General features: G+C 34.3%; 1 protein-coding gene across 1 annotated transcript in view; it reads right to left on the bottom strand.

Moving 5' to 3' along the window:
• Positions 1-20,346, bottom strand: part of PREX2 (phosphatidylinositol-3,4,5-trisphosphate dependent Rac exchange factor 2) — a gene marked incomplete at its 5' end in the record, with an annotated part of 111,968 nt that overhangs the window by 42,016 nt on the left and 49,606 nt on the right. The window contains 13 exons of the mRNA XM_081325829.1: positions 630-766; positions 965-1,050; positions 2,342-2,490; positions 3,908-4,000; positions 4,698-4,840; positions 5,552-5,624; positions 6,046-6,121; positions 8,815-8,864; positions 10,334-10,437; positions 13,350-13,450; positions 14,793-14,937; positions 18,615-18,764; positions 19,989-20,092. Coding sequence (XP_081181955.1) covers positions 630-766; positions 965-1,050; positions 2,342-2,490; positions 3,908-4,000; positions 4,698-4,840; positions 5,552-5,624; positions 6,046-6,121; positions 8,815-8,864; positions 10,334-10,437; positions 13,350-13,450; positions 14,793-14,937; positions 18,615-18,764; positions 19,989-20,092 — 1,411 coding nt within the window. The remainder of the gene's footprint in view (positions 1-629; positions 767-964; positions 1,051-2,341; positions 2,491-3,907; positions 4,001-4,697; positions 4,841-5,551; positions 5,625-6,045; positions 6,122-8,814; positions 8,865-10,333; positions 10,438-13,349; positions 13,451-14,792; positions 14,938-18,614; positions 18,765-19,988; positions 20,093-20,346) is intronic.

Raw genomic sequence — 20,346 nt, 5'->3', positions numbered from 1 at the left:
GGAGGAGCTTAAGTTACTTAAAAAGTAATAAAATGGAATCAAAATAAAATAAATAAATAAGAACAAACATGGTGGTCCATTCAGACATCCATCGTTAATCAGGAAGACCTTAGAGTTATTCTCAATAATATTAGTTATTCATGTATAAAAGGTTTTGTTTAAGATGGATATTCAAAACCTTCACTGGAAGTTTTGCATCTTAGTTTTGTCTCTGATATTCTCAGGAAAGGTTTGTTTATTAAATTTATATGCTGCCCTATTATGTGATTCTGAGCAGCTGTCAAACAAAGTTAAATGCTAGGTAAAATGCCTTATATGTTTTGTTTTTCTTTTCTATTTCCACCCTGCACATATAACAACAGAATCTCCATTATTTTTACTTGCAGATTGTACCTGAGTAATGGAAAAGAGCAAAATGTTCAAGGATGGTATCCCTACATTTAATTGTGAATGAAGCCCCACACCTTTTCAATATGAACCATGTGAAAGTAAAAAAAAACAACCATTCTATCCATTCATGGTGAAGTGTTATATTGATTATATTTTTCCAAGATAGATAATAATTATGGGCCACTGAAATAAAAACAAGGATTATATAATTATATAATGAACAAAATAATTAGCATTACATGCATTGGACGTCTGTATTTCCTGCAGGCTGACACATGGGCAATAACACTTGCATGTGTTTCTTTGCTGACATTAATTCCATTCACTTTGATTATGCACTGTCCAGGATGAAGCCCAGCAGTAGCTGCCACAGTTCCTTTAAAACAGTTAAAAAATTAAGTTAGAAATATACTTGGAAATGGGGAAAAGCCATGTTACAGCTGATTTTGCCATTTCTTTTCAATTCCAAATTATATTAAATTGAACCAGCACTACATTGTTAAAGACAACTTTGAAATACTTTACTCTGAATCACTGAACATCAGGTAAGAAAAAAAATATTCAGTTTTCATACCTTTTCCAACAGCATGAACAACAGAAGGGCCAAAGCCTCGAATCTGGAATCCAAGACCATCCACAGAATCAGGAATCTTAACTGTCCTTTAAGCAAGATAAAACTCACAATGAAGCATCTAATTTTACATAAGATTAAAATAATATAATGTACTTAATTTTTAATAAAAAAAAGCTTACATTCAGTGGAAAAAATAACTATTGCTTATAACATAAATGAGCAACAAACTTTAAATTAACCTTCAGTTCAGTGAGGTTGCTTCTAGAAACCTAGATCATAGCTTTAAACATATTATTAGCTACAGACGGACCTGGCTTAATGACTGCCCTGTTTTGAATGCATTCATAACTACAACAGCACTGATAAACTTTATGACCAATCCTCAAATATGATCGCTGCAGCTTCCCCCGGTCACATGATCACCATTTACCCATTTCATAAACAGGTTCTGACAAGCAGAGTCACTGCAAAAACCGGCAGCAAAACTGCAATCACAGTCATGTCATATCCTACTTAACAACTGGTGGTGATTCGCTTAACAACTGAATGGGAAATGATATTGTAAGTACATCAAGATCAAGTGACATTTCATTTAGTGACCGCATCACTTAGCAATCAAGTTGCCAGTCCCAATTGTGGTTGCTAAGCAAGAACTACCTGTATTCGTTCTGAACAAAAATTGGCATATCAAGCAAAAAGATAAGTAAATGCTATTTCTACATAATATGCTAACAAAGATTAACAGAATGATGAAGGTAATAATTTATGGATATTTTGGTATTATTGATTAATGGCAAAAATTATTATATAAATATATCAATGCCAGCCACTCTTTAGATGTGCTAGACTTTACCACATTGACTAAAAAGAGTGAAAGTTAAAATCCAGAGAGAGCCAAATTGTGGAAGACAATTTTATACCAATAACTTAAATTTAAATTCAGAGATTAGTTTTTCCATCTAATGAATTTATTCAGAATCACAGGAGAGGAAGAAAAAGCCATTCTGGCTTACTTGTTTGGCACATGGGACAGCATCTCCTGCACTACTCCCAGGCTATGAAATGCATTCTTTGGAGTTGCATTTAAATCTCATTCAATGAACAGCTAAGATGTATTTCTTTTGTTGAGCTTTTAATTACTGACATTTCTGATTTGGTTCTAACTTACACATAGTAAACATTCAAAAATATACCTTCCATTTTATTTATGTTTAATCACCTTGAGTGCATAAAACTGTGGGGAAAGGAAGGGTATTATCAGTAAAATATATAAAATTTAGCAAAACTATTTCTAACATAATAACATTTATGCATATGCTCTTGTAACCTATTTTGGTTACTATTTTTATAATTTCTAAAACCAAAGAAACAACTTACTCCCTTGGTTTTGTGCTCACAAGTACCCTGAGGGGCTTTTTAGTGTTTAAACATGCTTTCAGAAAGCTATCCACTTCAGTGAAGGGCCTTAGAAAAACTAGGTCACCGTTAATGGTAAAGATCTTCTTCCCAATTTCCAGACCTGCTGCCTAGATAAAAAAGCAAAATACATATATATATACAATTAGCATCACAACATCAGTGATCCATTATTATTATTTACATGCAGAAAAGGAACAGCTTCAAACATTTCCCATATACCTATATTTACAATTGTGGAATTTATATAACCTTACAGAAAACACCTTTATGGGGGGGAAAAAACTAATCCTGACACTTCAGTATTATTGGAAAAATGTCTAAGATTTTTTTCCAAACTTGACAGCTTGAAGTTTAAATTAATGGTGGATTAAATAGATTCACTTATCTATCTACCAATACAACTTCATTTGAGAAAATGCATAAGAAAATGTGTGACTTAAATTAATAGTAAGTTTGTAGATAAAGATTTTTGTTGTTGTTTTTTTGGATCAATAATACGTTCATTTTTGAACTATTCTATGATTTCAACAGGTCAAGTATAAGAAATTGTTCTCCCTCAGATGCAGAAGAGGTTAGTGCTTGCTCTTTTCTCAAATCTGGGTCTATAAGGCTCAAACAGTCCCTAACCTTCTTGCTTCCCAGAGGGCAATTAAGATCTGGCTTTTCCTTCAGGTATGAGGTAAAGAGGGGTGGTGAATCTAGCATTTGTAATTCTGTAATGAGATTATTATGGTACTTGCTTGAAAGGTTTTGTAATTGTTTTTGTCTTTTGTTATCTAATTGTTATCTGTGCAGTTGTTTTAAATAATATAAATGGTTAACAATTTTTCGTGATATGCCTACATAGAGTTCTTTCAGGAAATATAAAAGGCCTTAGATGTTGTAAGAAGAGACAGTTCTTTATTAGACATGTAACTGGAAACCTTAAGTTCTTTTTCCTAATAAGGAACTCAGATTCTTCCACATACATTTTTTATGAAGAAGATTGGTAGATCATTTCTGTATTGTTAGTAACCCAACATCTGCTAGGAAAATGGTGACTTTGATTAATAGGCCTTCAAAATGTAGACTGGAACAACAAATGATTTATTCAAAAGAATATGTTTTAATATTGTTAATTTAATATTCTAGCAATCACATGAAATTTATTCATTTTAATAGCCCTACTAAAGACTATCCAGATATGGCAAGGCAGTGGGAGATGACACATTTTTTAATATTATTGGTGGATCAGATAATCCTGAATGAACATTTTAATAAGTATTCTTTGCTAGGCTATAATCGTCCCCTAAGCAACATTATTTTATTGTACGTGGAAACTCTTACATGCTTATCCATGAACCTACTTTTAAGTAACTATATATAAAATTGTATTGCACAAATATGTTATAATTTACAAACACACAAATCAATTAAAATTATTAAAGTAAAACTTTATAATTGAAGTAATTGTCAAAACACATGTGAACTTTTCTATGAGCAGAAATGTAATAATTGGGACAGTTATGAATAAGGCTGTATTACCTCAGCATTTGAGCCCTTTTCTACTGTTTTAACAATTGGTGCTTTGTTTTTGTCTTCCAAACCAAAACCATATGTTCCATCACTTAATCTGATCTGAAAAAAGGAAACTTTTAAAATCAATATGGTAAATAAGTATGGCTGACAGGCAACTGTTATTACTATATGATTGTTACCACTGTGAACATTAGTGCAGGTTCGCATCCCACCAGGCTCAAGGTTGACTCAGCCTTCCATCCTTCCAAGGTAGGTAAAATGAGGACCCAGATTGTTGGGGGCAATAAGCTGACTTTGTAATAATGCCGCTTGGGGGGGGGCATTAAAGCCCTAATAAGCAGGCATATACATAGAATGAAGGCTATTGCTAAGCACATTGATTTGTGCTTTAAATTGTAAGCCGCCCTGGGTCTTCGGAGAAGGGCGGGATATAAATGGGATTTAAAAAAAACACATTACATCTGGCAAATATATTCATCTGCAAAAGCTGTGACATTAATCATATGCATTTATTTGGGCATTGTATGACTATTTAACCAATGCAGACTAACTTTGGAGTCTATAAAGTACCTATATGTTGTACTCCATTTCCTCACAAAACTGAAGAGTACAAAAAACATGGCAAGAGTCAGAACAGCAAGAGAGGTCTAGGGGATTTAAGTTGATGGACAATAGTGTGGATCTGAAAAAAACTATAAATTATAACACTGTCTATCTGTAAATAATAGGAGTTAGCAGCATCAAAATCAAACATGCAAATAAACAAACATACATACTCAATTTTTAAAATACTTACCAACAATGATTTTGCGATTACATTTTCCACTACTTTTAAGTCATGCTTCATAAGTCTGTGTTTCATGTTGGAGCCTTCCATTTCTTCATCCGCAAAAAAACGAAATAGAAGTGGTTCATCTTTGAATTCACTTTTTTCCAGCACTATTTGACAGAAAAAAGGTTAATATTTGTACATCACTTATCGACGTATTGATTTATAACTCAGCTAAAATTTTATTCAGTATATGATTAAATAACTGCATCTTCCAATCCAAACTGAGCTGTCCGATAAATTTCTTCTTTATTAGTAATTGCCACTTCTGTAAAAAGAAGTAGCTATATCTCAGAAACAATTATTTTCTATTAATTCTGATGACATTGTAAAAACTGGTTCAAATGAGGTTTTTCAGAAAGTGTCTGTAGAATGTTGAAGCGTCATTATATTTGGCTTTATTGCACTATTGCATTTAATGTAGTTTTGTTATACTACTTTGTTATATTACTATGTTATTTTTATGTTGTTAACTCTAGTCTTCAAGGATTATGACAGTATATAAAACTAATAAATAAATAAGAAAGTAGATCCTTGTAGTGTTGTATTTTTCACAGCTATTAGCAAGTAATTTTATAAAGAACACAGTGTAGCATTTTATGATTAGCAAGAATGGATGACACTACCGATTTGTAATCTGCACTAGTATTTTAAGGAGCTTCTTAATTAGACAACACTTTTTAAAGATATATCACAGAACAAAAGTTCTAGTAACAAACCAATAAATGCTACATACTGCATATCCTAGGGAAATTATCACAGTATTGATATCAGATTCATTTTAAAACATTTTAAAAAACTTATATAAATTTATAGTTTACCATGGTGCATAAATCCATTGTCACAAAGTGCTATTCCAAAGATCATTGCTTCTTCTCTTGTTCTGCAATCCCCCTTCAAATAATATGCTTATTAATATAAAAAATAAACATGGGCATTACTTAAAATAATTTCTATATTATCTTGGCTTATACATGCCCTCTATTTTAATTTTGGAACACAACTGATAATAAAGTTATGATTTAATACTTGGTATTGGTATTTACTTTGGTAAAAAAACATATTTGTATAATATAATCTATTTTTTTTTAAAAAAAATGGGTAGATAAATAGAAGAATGCTTAATACTTTAAAATCCTTCAAAAGATAACAGGATTTTAACAATTGGTCAATAATACCAATTAATTATATATTAATTAACAAATATATAAAAGCAAAATTATATGAAATATAAAATATTAATTTCTAATGGCAATTTATTTACATTTATTTCATGTTACAAATCAAATTTATATACTTCAGAGCACTGCCCTACCTGTGCAATTAGCCAGTCTATCATTTTATTAGCCATTATGACAGATTTGTAGGTTCTTAAATGGTAATCTTTATCTCTGAGAAGAAAGAAAACATAAAATAGTTCATCGTTAAAATATATATTTTAAAGAAGCTGAGCACCCCATACATTATACCTCAAATATAATCTAAGTAATTCCTTAATCTATTCAAAATTATTTCTATTTGTATTACTTTGTAATAATAATGTTTTATTTTAGTTACATTTTTGGGTATTTTAGGCAAGGTTCGAAGTGTATTACAAAAATTAAACTTCCCATATGAGGGCAATTTGGAAATAAACCATTTGGTTATCAATGACACACTCACAGATACAGAACTTTTATTATACACATTAGTTTTTTTCCTCTTTCCACATATAAACATTCATTCAACTTAAAGTCCTATTAAGGAAATTTGGAATAGTAACACATCTATAATATCCTTGATCGGCTGATTAATTAGATTTATATCCTGCCTTTATTGCACACATTCAAGCTGGTTCATCTGGAATCTCCCTTGATTTTATCCCTATAGTAGGTCTACAAAATAGGATGGACTAAGAGAGATGATGGTTACTCCAAAGTCAAAGGCCAGATATGCACTTATACCACTGAGAGTTCCTCAGTTGGAACAATCCTTTGCTTTAATATTTTTATATCTACTTTCAGTGTTCATTGGAGTTGAGCAACATATATTATTCTCATGGGACTATGATTACTCAGATTAAGGAATGGATATTTTTTAATAAAACTCACTATACAGAACAGTATCAAGTCAGGATCATACCTAAAAAAAGAGAGAAAGCAAAAATGTGCATTTCCAATCTGAATCTGGAAAGGCAACTGCTACCTGTTGTTTTATCATTAAAATTTAATGATGACTAGCTTACTTTGCAATATTTTTGCTTAAATTAATTCATGACATTTTATAATGTCACAAATTGTCATAAATGTCCTTTTATTTCTGCCATTTTGCAGTTTGATAATTGCTTGCTACTTATTTATATTGATTTTATGTGGTACTTTAAAAAGTACTATTTATGTTTTGTTTGGGTTACGTTGTACATGCATAATTTGTGGAAGGAAAAAGCAACTGGGTTCTTTTACTACCATAAAGATGTATGAATAAAATAATAGGAATCTGCCTCCACATGGGGTAAAAGGGGCTAGGAGTTAGAAGGCATGTCTATCTTGTAGTAATCACAATGCTAGAACACATTGCCTCTCAAAGTCTGTTTTGCCCCTTCCAGACTAATCATTAATATTGTAAGTAAACAAATAAATACAAGTAAAACATACATGATATTATATATACATATACTTATGTGTACACAAATTTGCATTTGTGTCCTAAACAATTATTTAAAAGTTGATAGTTTGATGAAGCAGTTATCTATACATAACAAGAAGAAATCTAGTAGTTGAACTAGACTTTACTGCTAAAAAACCTGCTGGCAGTGATAAAAGACAAAACGTTTTCTGTGATAACTTCATCTTTTAGAATTTTTTCTATAGGAAACATTCTTGACTTCCTTCTCTGACTATTGTATGTGGTCCTTGAAGACCAGAATGTTTGAATATTTTTAAGAAATAGGTCAACAGTTGAAAACTTTAAAGAATGTTAATTTAGTTTTATTGGATTTAAGATTGAAATCAATACATCAGAATGTTCCATTTGAATTTACTGGATGCCCCAAAGAATGTATTTGAAAAGAGATCATCTGTTAGCACTGCAAAAAAATTGATGGAGTATTAAATCATGACTTAGTGCTGTGAGTTATTGATATCTTTTTGGAACAATATTTTAATACACAGTATATAAGTAGATTTAGGGGAAATCCTTCAATAGTAAAGATACTAATGTCACACTAAAACGTGGAACTTCACTGTTGTTTAAACACTTTAGTTATATCTGGTGTGATAAATTGGAAAAGTATTAATTTTCTGGACATCAAGAATTAGACTCAAAATACATAATTTATCCATTTTTGGAAAGGCAATTTTTCAAATCAAAACAATGAAGTATGTTCTCCTTGATATACATTTTATAATATTTAGAAGAACAGAAGGTTCATTATTTAAAATGATCTTTGTTTGATATTTAATATACAGGTGACCTGCTGAGATGACTTACATTTTTTTCTTTCAGGATTTGTATTGTTTATTGATCATGTTTTTCTCTCTTTATTTTTAATTTGCATTGGAATGAAATATTGTATGCATTGTTTTAACTAATTTTATTTTATGCTATTATTTTAGGTCTTTATGTGAATCAACCTGTAGGCTTTTTGCCTACACATACATACATATACAGATGCACATACACACGGTGTGTGAATGTATATGGGTGTGTATATCTTTATGTATGTATGTGTTTATGTCTCTCTCTCTCTCTCTCTCTCTCTCTCTCTCTCTCTCTCTCTCTCTCTCTCTCTCTGTGTGTGTGTGTGTGTGTGTGTGTGTATAAAATGTTTCTCTCTGTGTCTGTCTATTGGAAAGGGGAATGTAAATGTAAACATGCCCTGCATTAGTCTTACATCATTTATTGAAGGTTTTACTGGTCAATGATCAAAATAAAATGACGGATTGTTTTTATGAAAGGTTGCTCTCCTAGCAGACGTTCTATGGCTATAATTTCAGCTTAGTCTTCTGTTACTAGAACAATGAACAATTATTGAGCAAGATCTGCATAACTGGGTAGCAACTACTGTTTAACCTTATGAAACTAAACAACCAAAAGCCAAACTTACCTTATTATAGGAGTAAACAGACTGTGCAGGCGACAATATAATCTTACACCCTGTTAAGTATATGAACAATATTCAATCTAAATTACTCAGTATCAAGTAAAGTCCATAGATATTTATACGTTACTATCTCAAATAATGGTATTTTATGGCCTTAATTTAAATTGTTTTATAAAATGAAAGAGGAAAAAATCCTTCAAAAGCATATTTGAAATCCAGAAAAATTCCACATAGCTACTTCAAAAATAAATATTGATTTTAGTTCATATCATTTGTTCTATCAGTATACCAGCAATATTTTCAACTGTGCCCTCTTATCCATTAACACCTAAAACACTTACAAATATGAGAAAAATGATAGACATGTCCACAGGTCTGCAACCTGCAGCTCCGGAGCTGCATGCGGCTCTTTCAGCCATCTCCTGCGGCTCCCAGTCCTCTGCCATGTGCAGTCCAAAAAAAAAAGTGGGACTAAAAAAGTTCAACCAATCAATTCAAATATGCAGGGTAGGTGCATATCTTGCCTTGGCTCCACTCTTCAGTCAAACCCTGTTCTGCGCATGCGCACATGTACACACATGCGCACACATTTTTTGCGGCTCCCAGTTTTTCCTTTTGTGAGGGAACCGGTTCCAAGTGGCTCTTTCACTGTTTCAGGTTGCTGACCCCTGGCCATGTCTAATGAATTAAAGAACAGTTGTCACTGTTGCTTGTTGAAAGTTGCTTCTACTGTTACATTTTAATTATCAGCATGATATTCAAAGTGTAGCCTTGAAAGTGGTTATGCACTTCTGATCACAATACTATGATAAGGTAGGATTTGTATATTAGTTACAATGTTCTATTGTTCCTACATCACTCCTTCACAAAACAAATACATAAATAAGGCAATTTTTTCTAATAGTTTATTACACCAGGATCATAAACCAAGATTTAAAACAGAATTTGTTAACTCATACAATGTGGCTTGTTTGCCTATCACAAAGCAATATGGTTGGCTCAAAATCTCAGCAATTTTAAGATATATGGACTTCAACTCCCAGAATTCCTTAGCAAACATTAAGGTTGAGAAGCACTACTAAGGTATTCCTTTCCAATTTATTTACTTGATTAAATGAAACAAAAGAATGACTGGAAGGATGCACAGTGAACTTATTTTTAATGAATTATCGGCCTGCCTCTAGTCTTTCAACAAATGAATATAATATGTTATTCATTGAAAGAATACTAATATTAAACTGAAAAATAAGAGAACATAGATAACTTTGCTAAATTCAATTGAATTATACTTACCTATTACATTATATTGTATTGTGCTAGGATTGAATATTTTATAACACTGTAATTTGTCTTCCACTTCAACTGCTCTACACAACATAATTTAATCTCATTTTTGCACATCAGGAAAACAGGAAATTTAACTTATTAAATTTATAACACCAATTTTATAATGCCATGTTTAGTTTTTAATCAGAATGTTTGTATTTTTAAATAGTATAGCTATTTAGTATAATGTTTGTACCTTTGAAATTACATCCTGCATTTCATTTCTTGGATAATATGTGCCATCATCATAACGGAATCTATAGAGCATTTGTTCAGGTTTAAACTGATGTTTGTCTGTAACTAACGCAAAAGCAAACATAAAAACATGTCAGTGTAAAGAAAATGCATGAGAAGAGCTAGAAGTATGCTATATCCTAAAATTGGCTGTAATGGGTTTGCCCTTTTTCACAATGGCAAATTCAAATGGTTAAAAAAATCTGTAATGAGATTTCATTAGACTTCACCATACATTTTCATTTTATTGTGTGCCCTGAATCTGATTAGCAAGAACTTTATTTTGAAAAGAATGCTATATATCAGGGGTGTCAAAGTCAATTTCATTGAGGGCCGCATCAGCATTGCAGTTGCCCTCAAGGGGCCGGGTGGGTATGGCCTGGGTGGGCGTGGCCTACTGGGTGGGCGTGGCTAGAGTGCGTATGGCCTACTGGGTGGGCATGGCCAGCTCTACATCATTCGCATCAAGGGCAGGAGTGGGACAGATCTGAGGGTCTCTGGCAGAAGGAGGGTCTCTGGGCCAGGGCCAAGGCAGTGGGGGCCGTTCCCTCACTGTTTCCAGGATGACTTCGCGGGCCACATGAAACCACTTCGCAGGCCGGATCCGGCCCACGGGCCTTGTGTTTGACATGTCTGCTATACATCATAGCCTTTGTCAAAGACTCAAATGTCCCATTATTCCCAGCTATCTTTGCATGGGGAAAATTGCAATTGTTAAAAATTTAAAATAGTAAAGGCATAACTTATAAACCAAAACTTTCCTGTGTCTACCAGATTTATTTCAAAAGTGGTTGTCAAATTTGAATCCTTATTACGAAGAATACATTTCTCTCTCTCATTCTTTAGTAGCCACTGCCAACTGCCTGAACTGAAAATAAATCTTTTTCTCAAGAACAAATCTCACAATGTCCTCATTATCAAGCTTTATTTTAAAAAATAATATGGGAGTGTTATAAGTATTCTGGCAAGTGAACAATTCTTGTGTATGTCAGTTTAGGCATTTGAGTCTTCTCACACAGTGAGGATGCATATATTTTGTCAGATGCAGCTTTGGGATGTGTAAGTAACAGCTATTTGAATCCTTATCAGTTCATAACAAATCTTTTTAAATAAATAAATAAAACTTCAGAATTAGCTTTTGGATTACAGTAGTCTTTTACTGACTCTTCTTTCTTATAGTTCCACTGACTGCTGATTATTTATTTTTCTAAATAAAATGCCCAGCAATGTTTTTAGGACCCTGACATCAGGGTGCAATTTAATGGCTACCTAAATATAATACTATATTTCATGTTATGTTACATCATCACTCTTTCACAGACAACCTTCAAACACATAATTAAAAATTTAAAACAACCTAGTGCCTATATAAGGACACACAGCTCTTTTAAGATTTCCTTATTTAGTAAGTGTAAGCATTTTTAATTTTAAAAAATTAAAAATTACTACTGCTTTGTAGAGCTTTGTGTTCCTCATAATGCAATTGTGACCCTGACAATATTTGGTTCTCACTGACCAAATCTAACTAATACAGATAGAATTGAAATCTTACCCAAATTAATCTGTTTTAACAAAACATACCCCAAATTAAAACAAGGTATCCTATTCATAAATATATATTGTTTAATTCGATTTTTTCTTCTCTCTCCAATTAGTTCAATATAATTACACTTTTGATCTTTCCTACTGGAGTTTGTTACATCTGTACTCTTCATGTATATATATCACTCAATTATTAATCAAATCTATGTTTCCATTTTCTGTTCATTTTGGCTTATGGCACAACCAGCTACTGGGTCCACGTATGTCCATTCTAAAGCATTTGTATATTATTTAGCTTGCTATTAAGAACTATTCAGTTGTAACCAAATACAATCTAATAAACAATTAAACTAAAAAAAGGTTTTCACACAAACTAATTATACAATAGCAGAAAACAAAACAACATACAGAAACATCAATGAAAAAATATTAAAAGCAACATCTGGATATTTTAAACAATTGAGCTACAAAACAGGAAGAAGCAAGTTGTATGTTAATCATATTTAGTGTCAATGCCGCTAACATCGGATAGTCTTGCTTTGACAACAGGTGGAAATGCAACCATTTTCTCTATTGCTTTTAGAATTAGTTGCTGCTGGGAGTCGGAATAGGGATGAGAGTCCAGCTAGTCATAACAATAATAACTTAGTTATTATTTCTGATATAAAAAGCATATATTTTGAGTTATTTATTATTAGGTAAGAGTATGCCCCATTTAAAATTTCAAAAAGAAGTGAATTAAAAAACATCCACAAACTTCACAACAGTTTTGAGTTAACCAATTATTTCAAGTCAATAAAAATAATACTGAATGAATATCAATAAAATTCTTACACTGTTAATTATACTTCAAGTGGAATTGTCTCTCAAATGCACAGTAATTTTCTGTTTCTGAACAAAAACAGATGGGCCATTCAATTTTATTTTAGGAATTCAGTTGCTGTGGAAACACAGCTGGGGCTACTTAATAATAAGTAAATAAATAAGTTCCTCTATTCTGGTCAATAACCAGCATAAAACAGCTACAAGACAAAAACAAAAACAATAAAGTATAGGGAAAGCTATAAAAGACAAAAGAAAATATCAGATCTATATAGCTCTTAAACATCATTTAAATACAATATGGATATAATAGGTATACATAATAAAAACAGGTTATTCTTTAGGCTAAAACTGAAAACTAAAAGCTAGAACTAATAATACACCAAACTGTTCCAAAGACAGTTGTGATGTTACCTAGTTTAGTAATAGAACATCATCAGAAAACAACTAACCTCAGAGAGCATCAAGGATCTCACTGTTCCAAAGACTTATTCTGTAACTTTTGATGACAACAAATGTCACTCTCATAAACAATTATATATTCTGTACACCTACTAACAAGTAAAAAGAGTTAAATGTTTGCAAATAACTGTTAGAAAAGATAACTTATTTACCATGATGGATAATGCCATTCTCTAACAAAGCCTGGCCAAGATGAACACCTTCTTCAGGTCTGTGAATCTCTCCACTCTCCAATAACCATGATACAAACTCACTAATTAAGAAAAAAGCAGACAGACAAAAAGTATTTTAACATATCAAAGTTAAATATAGTAAAGAAGTAAAATTCCTAAAGAAGCAACAGAATGCACTTTGCTCATTAATGGTGTCATCCAATTCATGTCTACTCATGAATAAGCTGCTCTGAGTACAATGATTCCGAGAAAAGAGGATATCAGACTAAAATCTAAATTTGTGAGTTTAAAATTCACATTTTTTTGTTTCTTTAATAGCTAGGATGGAGTAAGGGTCAATAAAATGTTGGGTGACCAGCAGCTGCATTTAATGTTGTTGGAAGAACTGCAAAGGATGAAGTAATAAATCTAATAGCACCGGGGCTACTATTTTATTCCACCAGCACCCCTTTTTTTCTGAAGTGCACTAAAGGAAGATTTTTTTTACTTATGGTAAGCCATTTTACATTTCACATTATAGTTTTCATATGTGCCCTGTCTCAACAAGGGAAGAACTGTGCAATCAAAGTTCATTAAGAAGGTATTTAAGAATTATGTGAGAGTTTATGGTAATAAGTGTTACAAGTCTCTATTCCTTATCAGTTCTGATCTGATCAGACTTCATCAATGTCCATAGGTACAAACTGTTGCTAGAACTGTTTTGCATATTGATAGTTTGGTGAAGCAAATCTCTGGGCTGCAGGGAGACTCTGATGTTCCTATAAGCAACATTCAGTCAGTTTCATTATACAATATCCTTATTAATTACATAAAATAGCACTCATGTTTTTGTATGATACCTGAGACTGCATAAAAAAGGTGAAAAATAGGTTGTATGTATGTGTGTGTGAATACCATATGTGAAATACTACTGTATGTTTTATAAAATGGCTTTATATTTTACAAGGCCAAAAAGAGCTATTTATGCTACTCTATCTTGTCAATCCATGGAAAAAAATGAAAAACTATAACACATAGCACATTCTATTTAATTTTCTAAACTATAGGACAGAATTCTGCCCAAATGAAAGACAGAGGGGCAGTTTGCCAATTATTTTTTGCATACGTAAAATAACATTTATAGTTTCAACACTGCATTTTTAAAGCTTGGGGGACAGGTAGACAGATAGATATCACTGTAATTATTTATATCATCATTCAAAAAAAAATCTGTATACTTGTATAATATCTGCTGCTTCTTTTCAGGAATATTATGTAGAGCAGCCAATACCCAGACTGGCTTAACTAATTTGCTAGTTAGCGTTAGAGTGAGAATGTGTTGACTAGAAATCCTAAACAGTCTGATCATCTTATTTATCTAATTTGATAAATAATAACTAAAATAATGAGACAAAATTTTAAATGCAGATATTAAACACATACTTTCCAAGGAAACATTTTGGAAAAGTAGTTAATTTTCTCTTTCGGTCTTTGATCAAATTGCCTTGTCTGCACATCATTTTGTAAAGTTTTTCTCCTTGTTCAGAGATCATCACCCATGTATCTTGTTCCATACCAAGTTTTAATCCTGAAAAACAAATCATAATATAATAATTTTGAAATGTTTCCAAATAATGTATCTCTATTTATCTATTGTGAGGCGGGAGGGAGGGGTGTCCTTCAGTTTTCAATCCTAGTAACATTAAATGTAAAATAATTTGTGATTTACTTCCAAGGGTTTTAAAATTAGAATAGTAAACATTACCAAGAGCACCTGAACAAGTTCAAACAAATCATTCCAGACATGATTTTCTAAAAAAACAAATACACACACACACACACACACACACACACACACACACAGAGAGAGAGAGAGAGAGAGAGAGAGAGAGAGAGAGAGAGAGAGAGAGAGAGATTCACAAACAAAGTACTGAAAGATTCAGATTAGAATTCCTACTATAGTATATTCAGTGTTAAGATGATCTCAAGAAACAAGTCTAGAAAGTCTCCTTTTCAAATACACAATAACTGTAAAGATCCCCATTCATGAGGACTTTTATCTGAAAATCATTTCAAAAGCTGAATGGACTAGCCAAATAATTGTCAGGGAAACTAGGGACCCAATAGTGTCAAATTAACAAACTGGATTATGAAGACAAAGCCTAAACACTGGCAATAATACATCCATACAGCACGCACGCACGCACAAACATACAGAGAGAGAGAGAGAGAGAGAGAGAGAGAGAGAGAGAGAGAGAGAGAGAGAGAGAGAGAGAGAGAGAGAGAGAGAGAGAGAGAGAGAGAGAGAGAGAGATAATCTCCTTGTTACTATTAGTGAAATAATGGGTAACTCTTGCTCACACTAGGCTGACATGGAACTGCAAACCTGCCTGAGTAAGGTTGGATTCAACTTACAATTTTCTAGAAAGAGCAAGGGTTTTATTTGCACTGGTTTAGTTCATATATTATGGTAAGATTTGCTTGGTTTTGGTTTAGTTATGTCAGCATTGCGGCTACTAGGCAAAAGAGATCAGTCATGCCATCATGGGGGGGAGGGTGGCCCTATGTTTTACAACAGCCATAACTGCTTTTACAGGTCACCCATTTCAAGGCCATTGTGATTGCAGAGAGAGAGAACAGAATATTTTATGTACTATTTTTAAGCATTACAAATTTGTAGCATTTTTTCAAATTTACTCCATCTTTACATTCACAGCATATTCAAAGCGGCTAACAGATTGAGTGTTAAAATGCAATTAAACATTAATAAAATTGCAAAAATAATTCAGTAATCTTCCATTGTGATAGAATATACACAATCCTCAAAATCTATGAAGGAAGAAAGCCAATATTTTTTGAAATCTTTTAAGATCATAATCTCACTACTTCAGAAAGTCAGCTAAATTTCATTTTGACTTATGTAAACTTTTGCAATTGCTTTACATTCATGAATGTGAATAGAATTATAAAATAAACAAAAGCTCCTTTTTATTCATGGTGAATGGAATGTTGTTTACAACTGCTTTCAGTGAAGGCATTTGAATTCTGCAAACTGTTTTGTCCATGAATCATCTGTTATTCCATATGTAATTAAGTCAGTACATCCTGATTTATGTTTACACAGATGTTTTGGAGGTGGGATGACTGGACTATACACAAAGATTATCAAAAGAAAATCCCTATATAAATGTTTCGGAACCTTTCATTTTGAGAACTAATGTGATAATTAATCTAACTCCTGCTCTTATTTTGGTTCCCTCATTGTTGGCTATAATTTTCTACTGTGCCTGAGGACCTTCTTTGCTTATCAAATTAAAACAATGTAAAAATCTTCATGGGGGACCAAAATTACATTCTCACATCCCAGGCTCAATGCCCTGGATTATTCTGGTGCTTACACCAATTATTACTCCTTGCTGAATGACGTTACTACATACATTTATTCATCTACACAGTGTCACGACGTCCTTTGCCAGGAAACAAAAGCACTTCAAAAGGAACGGGTAACAAGGTTTATTTCTTCTCCAAAGCAAACCGCAGTAAAGTCAGCGTTGAGGCACCTAGCCTCAACGCTCTTTTATCATGTTACCACACCCTAACCCCACCCCTTCAAAGCAAACCGGCATCCGCCCGCCTCCCCATAAAGACCCCACCCATCACCGTGCATAGCCACCACCCACCGTGTGCGCTGCTGCAGCCTGTCAAGCCCCCTCCCAGGTGAGTTCTGTCCTTCCGCTCCCTCGCGCGCCCCAGTCCGTGCTGGCGTTGCAGACGTTAAGCTCCCCCCGAGTCCAGTAACGGAGGGTGGCAAAACAGGCACAGCCACACACCCCTCCACAGTTTGCTGGGGCGTGTCCAACTGTTCGCTGGGTGCAGCCCGTTGCCGCCCGGGCACCATCCGCAGTCCAGGGTCCAGCCGCCGAGTATCAAACGTTAGCGCCGGACCGGTGGGCGCCCGGCGCCGTCCCCGGTGACGAGGCGAGCGCGCGCCCGGCGGCTGTTCGGGATCGGACGCACCAAACAGCTGAGCGCCGGCCAGCTGCTCGGCGGGATTGCGGCAGCTTGCTCCGCGACGCCCGGGCGAAGCCACATCCTCCGAAAAAGCGTCCGGGGCTCGGGGAAGGCGCTGCCCGGGCGCGCCGATCAGCTGGGGACCGGCCAGCTGCTCGGCGGGGCTGCGGCGTCTTGCCTCGGCAGGATACGAGGCCACGCCCTCCATGGCTCGAGGAGGTAGCTGCTCGGGCGCGCCGATCAGCTGGAGACCGGCCAGCTGCTCGGCGGGGCTGCGGCGGCGCGGGCATTGTCGAGGCCCGGGCGGACGGGAGGCCGGCGGGGCTTGACACACAGTTTAAAACTCCACAGGTATATGTTAGAGAGGGGTAGAGGTGGAAATAGAGAAAGTGTGTATTTTAAGTAAGAATTCTTTCTTTAAAAAAATTTGCTAGCCTACATCAGCATTAACTGCCCAAAGCTGAAAAGTCTTGAGGGTTGATGGTTTTTATTTTGTTTTTTTATTTTGGGGGGGGGGTTGCTTTCAAGTAATATATAGAAAGAGTAAGTAATTCCAGGACTAATGTAGATATTGCTTTGTAAGCATTAAACAATAATCTGGACAGGATGTTTTTTAATTATTTGGGGTAGGGGGGAAAATTTCACCAAAAAATCCATGGAGTTTCTGTTTTGTTGTTCAATTTTTAATGAACATCTCTGCTCAGTAGGGGCATGGGAGGCTTCTTAGTGGCTTGGTGTATCTAATTTAACCAGAGAGAAGTCCTGGCTTCATCATTACTGGAAACACAGACATCATGTCCCTAATGTCTAATTCCACTTCTTTTCTATCCTTCTCATCAAAGGAATATCCACCAGGATCATAACACTTCAGGACTTTATTCACTTACTAGATCTTGCTGGCAAAAGTAGTTGGTGTTGCCAGGAGGTATAGCGAACAGAAGTTCAGAGTTATTGTTCAACATCCCTCAGGTGAGAAATGCAGGGAAAAGGAATTAACAGAATTAACAGAATAACAGAGTTGGAAGGAACCTTTGAGGTCTTTTAGTCCAACTCCCTGCTCAAGCAGTAGACCTTATACCATTTTAGACAAATGGCTGTCCAGTTTCTTTTTAAAAGCCTCCAGTGATGGAGCACCCACAACTTCTGAAGGCAAGCCATTCCACTGACTGACTGTTCTCACTGTCAGGAAATGTCTCTTGACATAGTACTTCTTCCAGGTGTGAGAGTGTATAGAAATAAAATTCACGTTCTCACCTTTTCTTCTTTCCCTTTCTTTTAGGATAGCTTCAAGCCACTCATGCTTTTGTTCAGATGTTTTGGCCATACACACAAACCATTTATTCTTTGCTGTGTTGTGTATCTTCCAACCATTGAGAACAATGTGACCACTGCTATGATAATCAGCTGAAAAATTATCACAGAAAGGAAAATCTGAGATGTACATTCCATCTGATGGCTACTAAATGCTCTGAGTTATACAAAATTGCTTCTGATCCCACCCTAAGCATTACAATGTGCTCTTACTTAAAGCAAAATTTCTCTAGATAAATGTGTGCCTGTGTGTTTTGTTCCATGTTTTATGAAAATTTTAACAGGATTTAAGAACCAGGAAGAAACTATAATTCATTTATTCTTTGACTGCCAGCTCAAAATTATGAGTCTAGTCCTGCCTAGCCAAACCAAATCAAATGTCTTTCTGTTATCTAAACAGAAATGCTAATCTTACGAAAATCCATCCATTTACCAAGAGTAAAATAAAACAAAAACAAAACATGCCATAAGTAACTGTAAAAGAAATGGCAGGTTCCATTAAATCTACAGTCGTTCATGCTTGGTAACATCACAGCTTGCCTCTTGCAATGTGATCTACAGATGCTGGTTAACTATAAATCCTTTCATGTCATAGGGCCTGGTTACCTGAAATTACCACTTATAGTATCTGCCAAACCAATTGGATCAGGCAGGCTAGATGGATCCTTGGAATATGCTGCTTCATTACAGTTTTGCACACAAAGATTGGGTGCCATTGTTTATAAATAGGAGTATAATTTTCTTATTCACATAACCTTTCATCTTCCATGTATGCCAAATTTATTTACATCAAATAACTGCATGTTATTGAAATTGTGTAGGGGTAGTCCTTGTTTAATGATCAGTCATTCAGCAACCATTAAAAGTTATAGCACTGAACAGCGCTGAACAAAGAAACTTATGACTGGTGCTTGCAGTTGGGACTGTCATAATGTCCCAGTAATTGTGTGATCTTGAGTTAGATGCTTGGCAACTTGTTTGAACTTGCACAGTCTCAGTACCCTGGTATCATGTGACTGCCATTTGTTACATTTAATGCCTTCAACAAGCGAAATCAATGGGGAAGCCAGCAGAAGGTTGCAAATAGCACTTTACAGCTGTGCAGCATTTGCTTAATCAGCCAATGAAACTGGTACAACTACTCTTGTATGTTGGTAAAGTCATGTGACATCACACTTTACAACCGCATCACTTAGTGACAGGGTTGCTAGTCTCAATTACCATCTTTAACTGGGGATTACTTGTACTATTATATGAGACACAAAGTCAACATCCAAAAGATAATAATAATTAAGAAAGTGATGTATATTCATATACCTGTGCCATCATCAACATTCTCAACTTCCATCACCTCTGTATTTATTCTGCCTCGGAAAAGATATCGATGACCTTCTGAAGATGCTTTGCTGTTTTTCAATCGTCTAATTAAGGAAAGGTATTGTACAAATATTAAAAGTATTAGTGTACTTCAGGCTCACCAAGATTGTACTAGCAAATATTTATAGACCAAAAATTAAGTACTAACTAGACCTCATTTTATTTAATGATGTTGCAGATAAATTAATAATTTAGTAATAATTATTAATAAATCAATATTATTTTAATAAGAAATGTTGGTTGCAATGTAAAAAACATGCTTTGTAGCCTTAAATTTTTATTCTAAAAATTTAGTTGT

This window comes from Vipera berus (assembly GCF_964194415.1).
Source record: "Vipera berus genome assembly, chromosome: 3".
In the NCBI taxonomy this organism is placed as follows: domain Eukaryota; kingdom Metazoa; phylum Chordata; class Lepidosauria; order Squamata; family Viperidae; genus Vipera; species Vipera berus.
The sequence above is the reverse complement of the archived record's forward strand: the minus strand, read 5'-3'. Positions and strand labels throughout refer to the sequence as shown.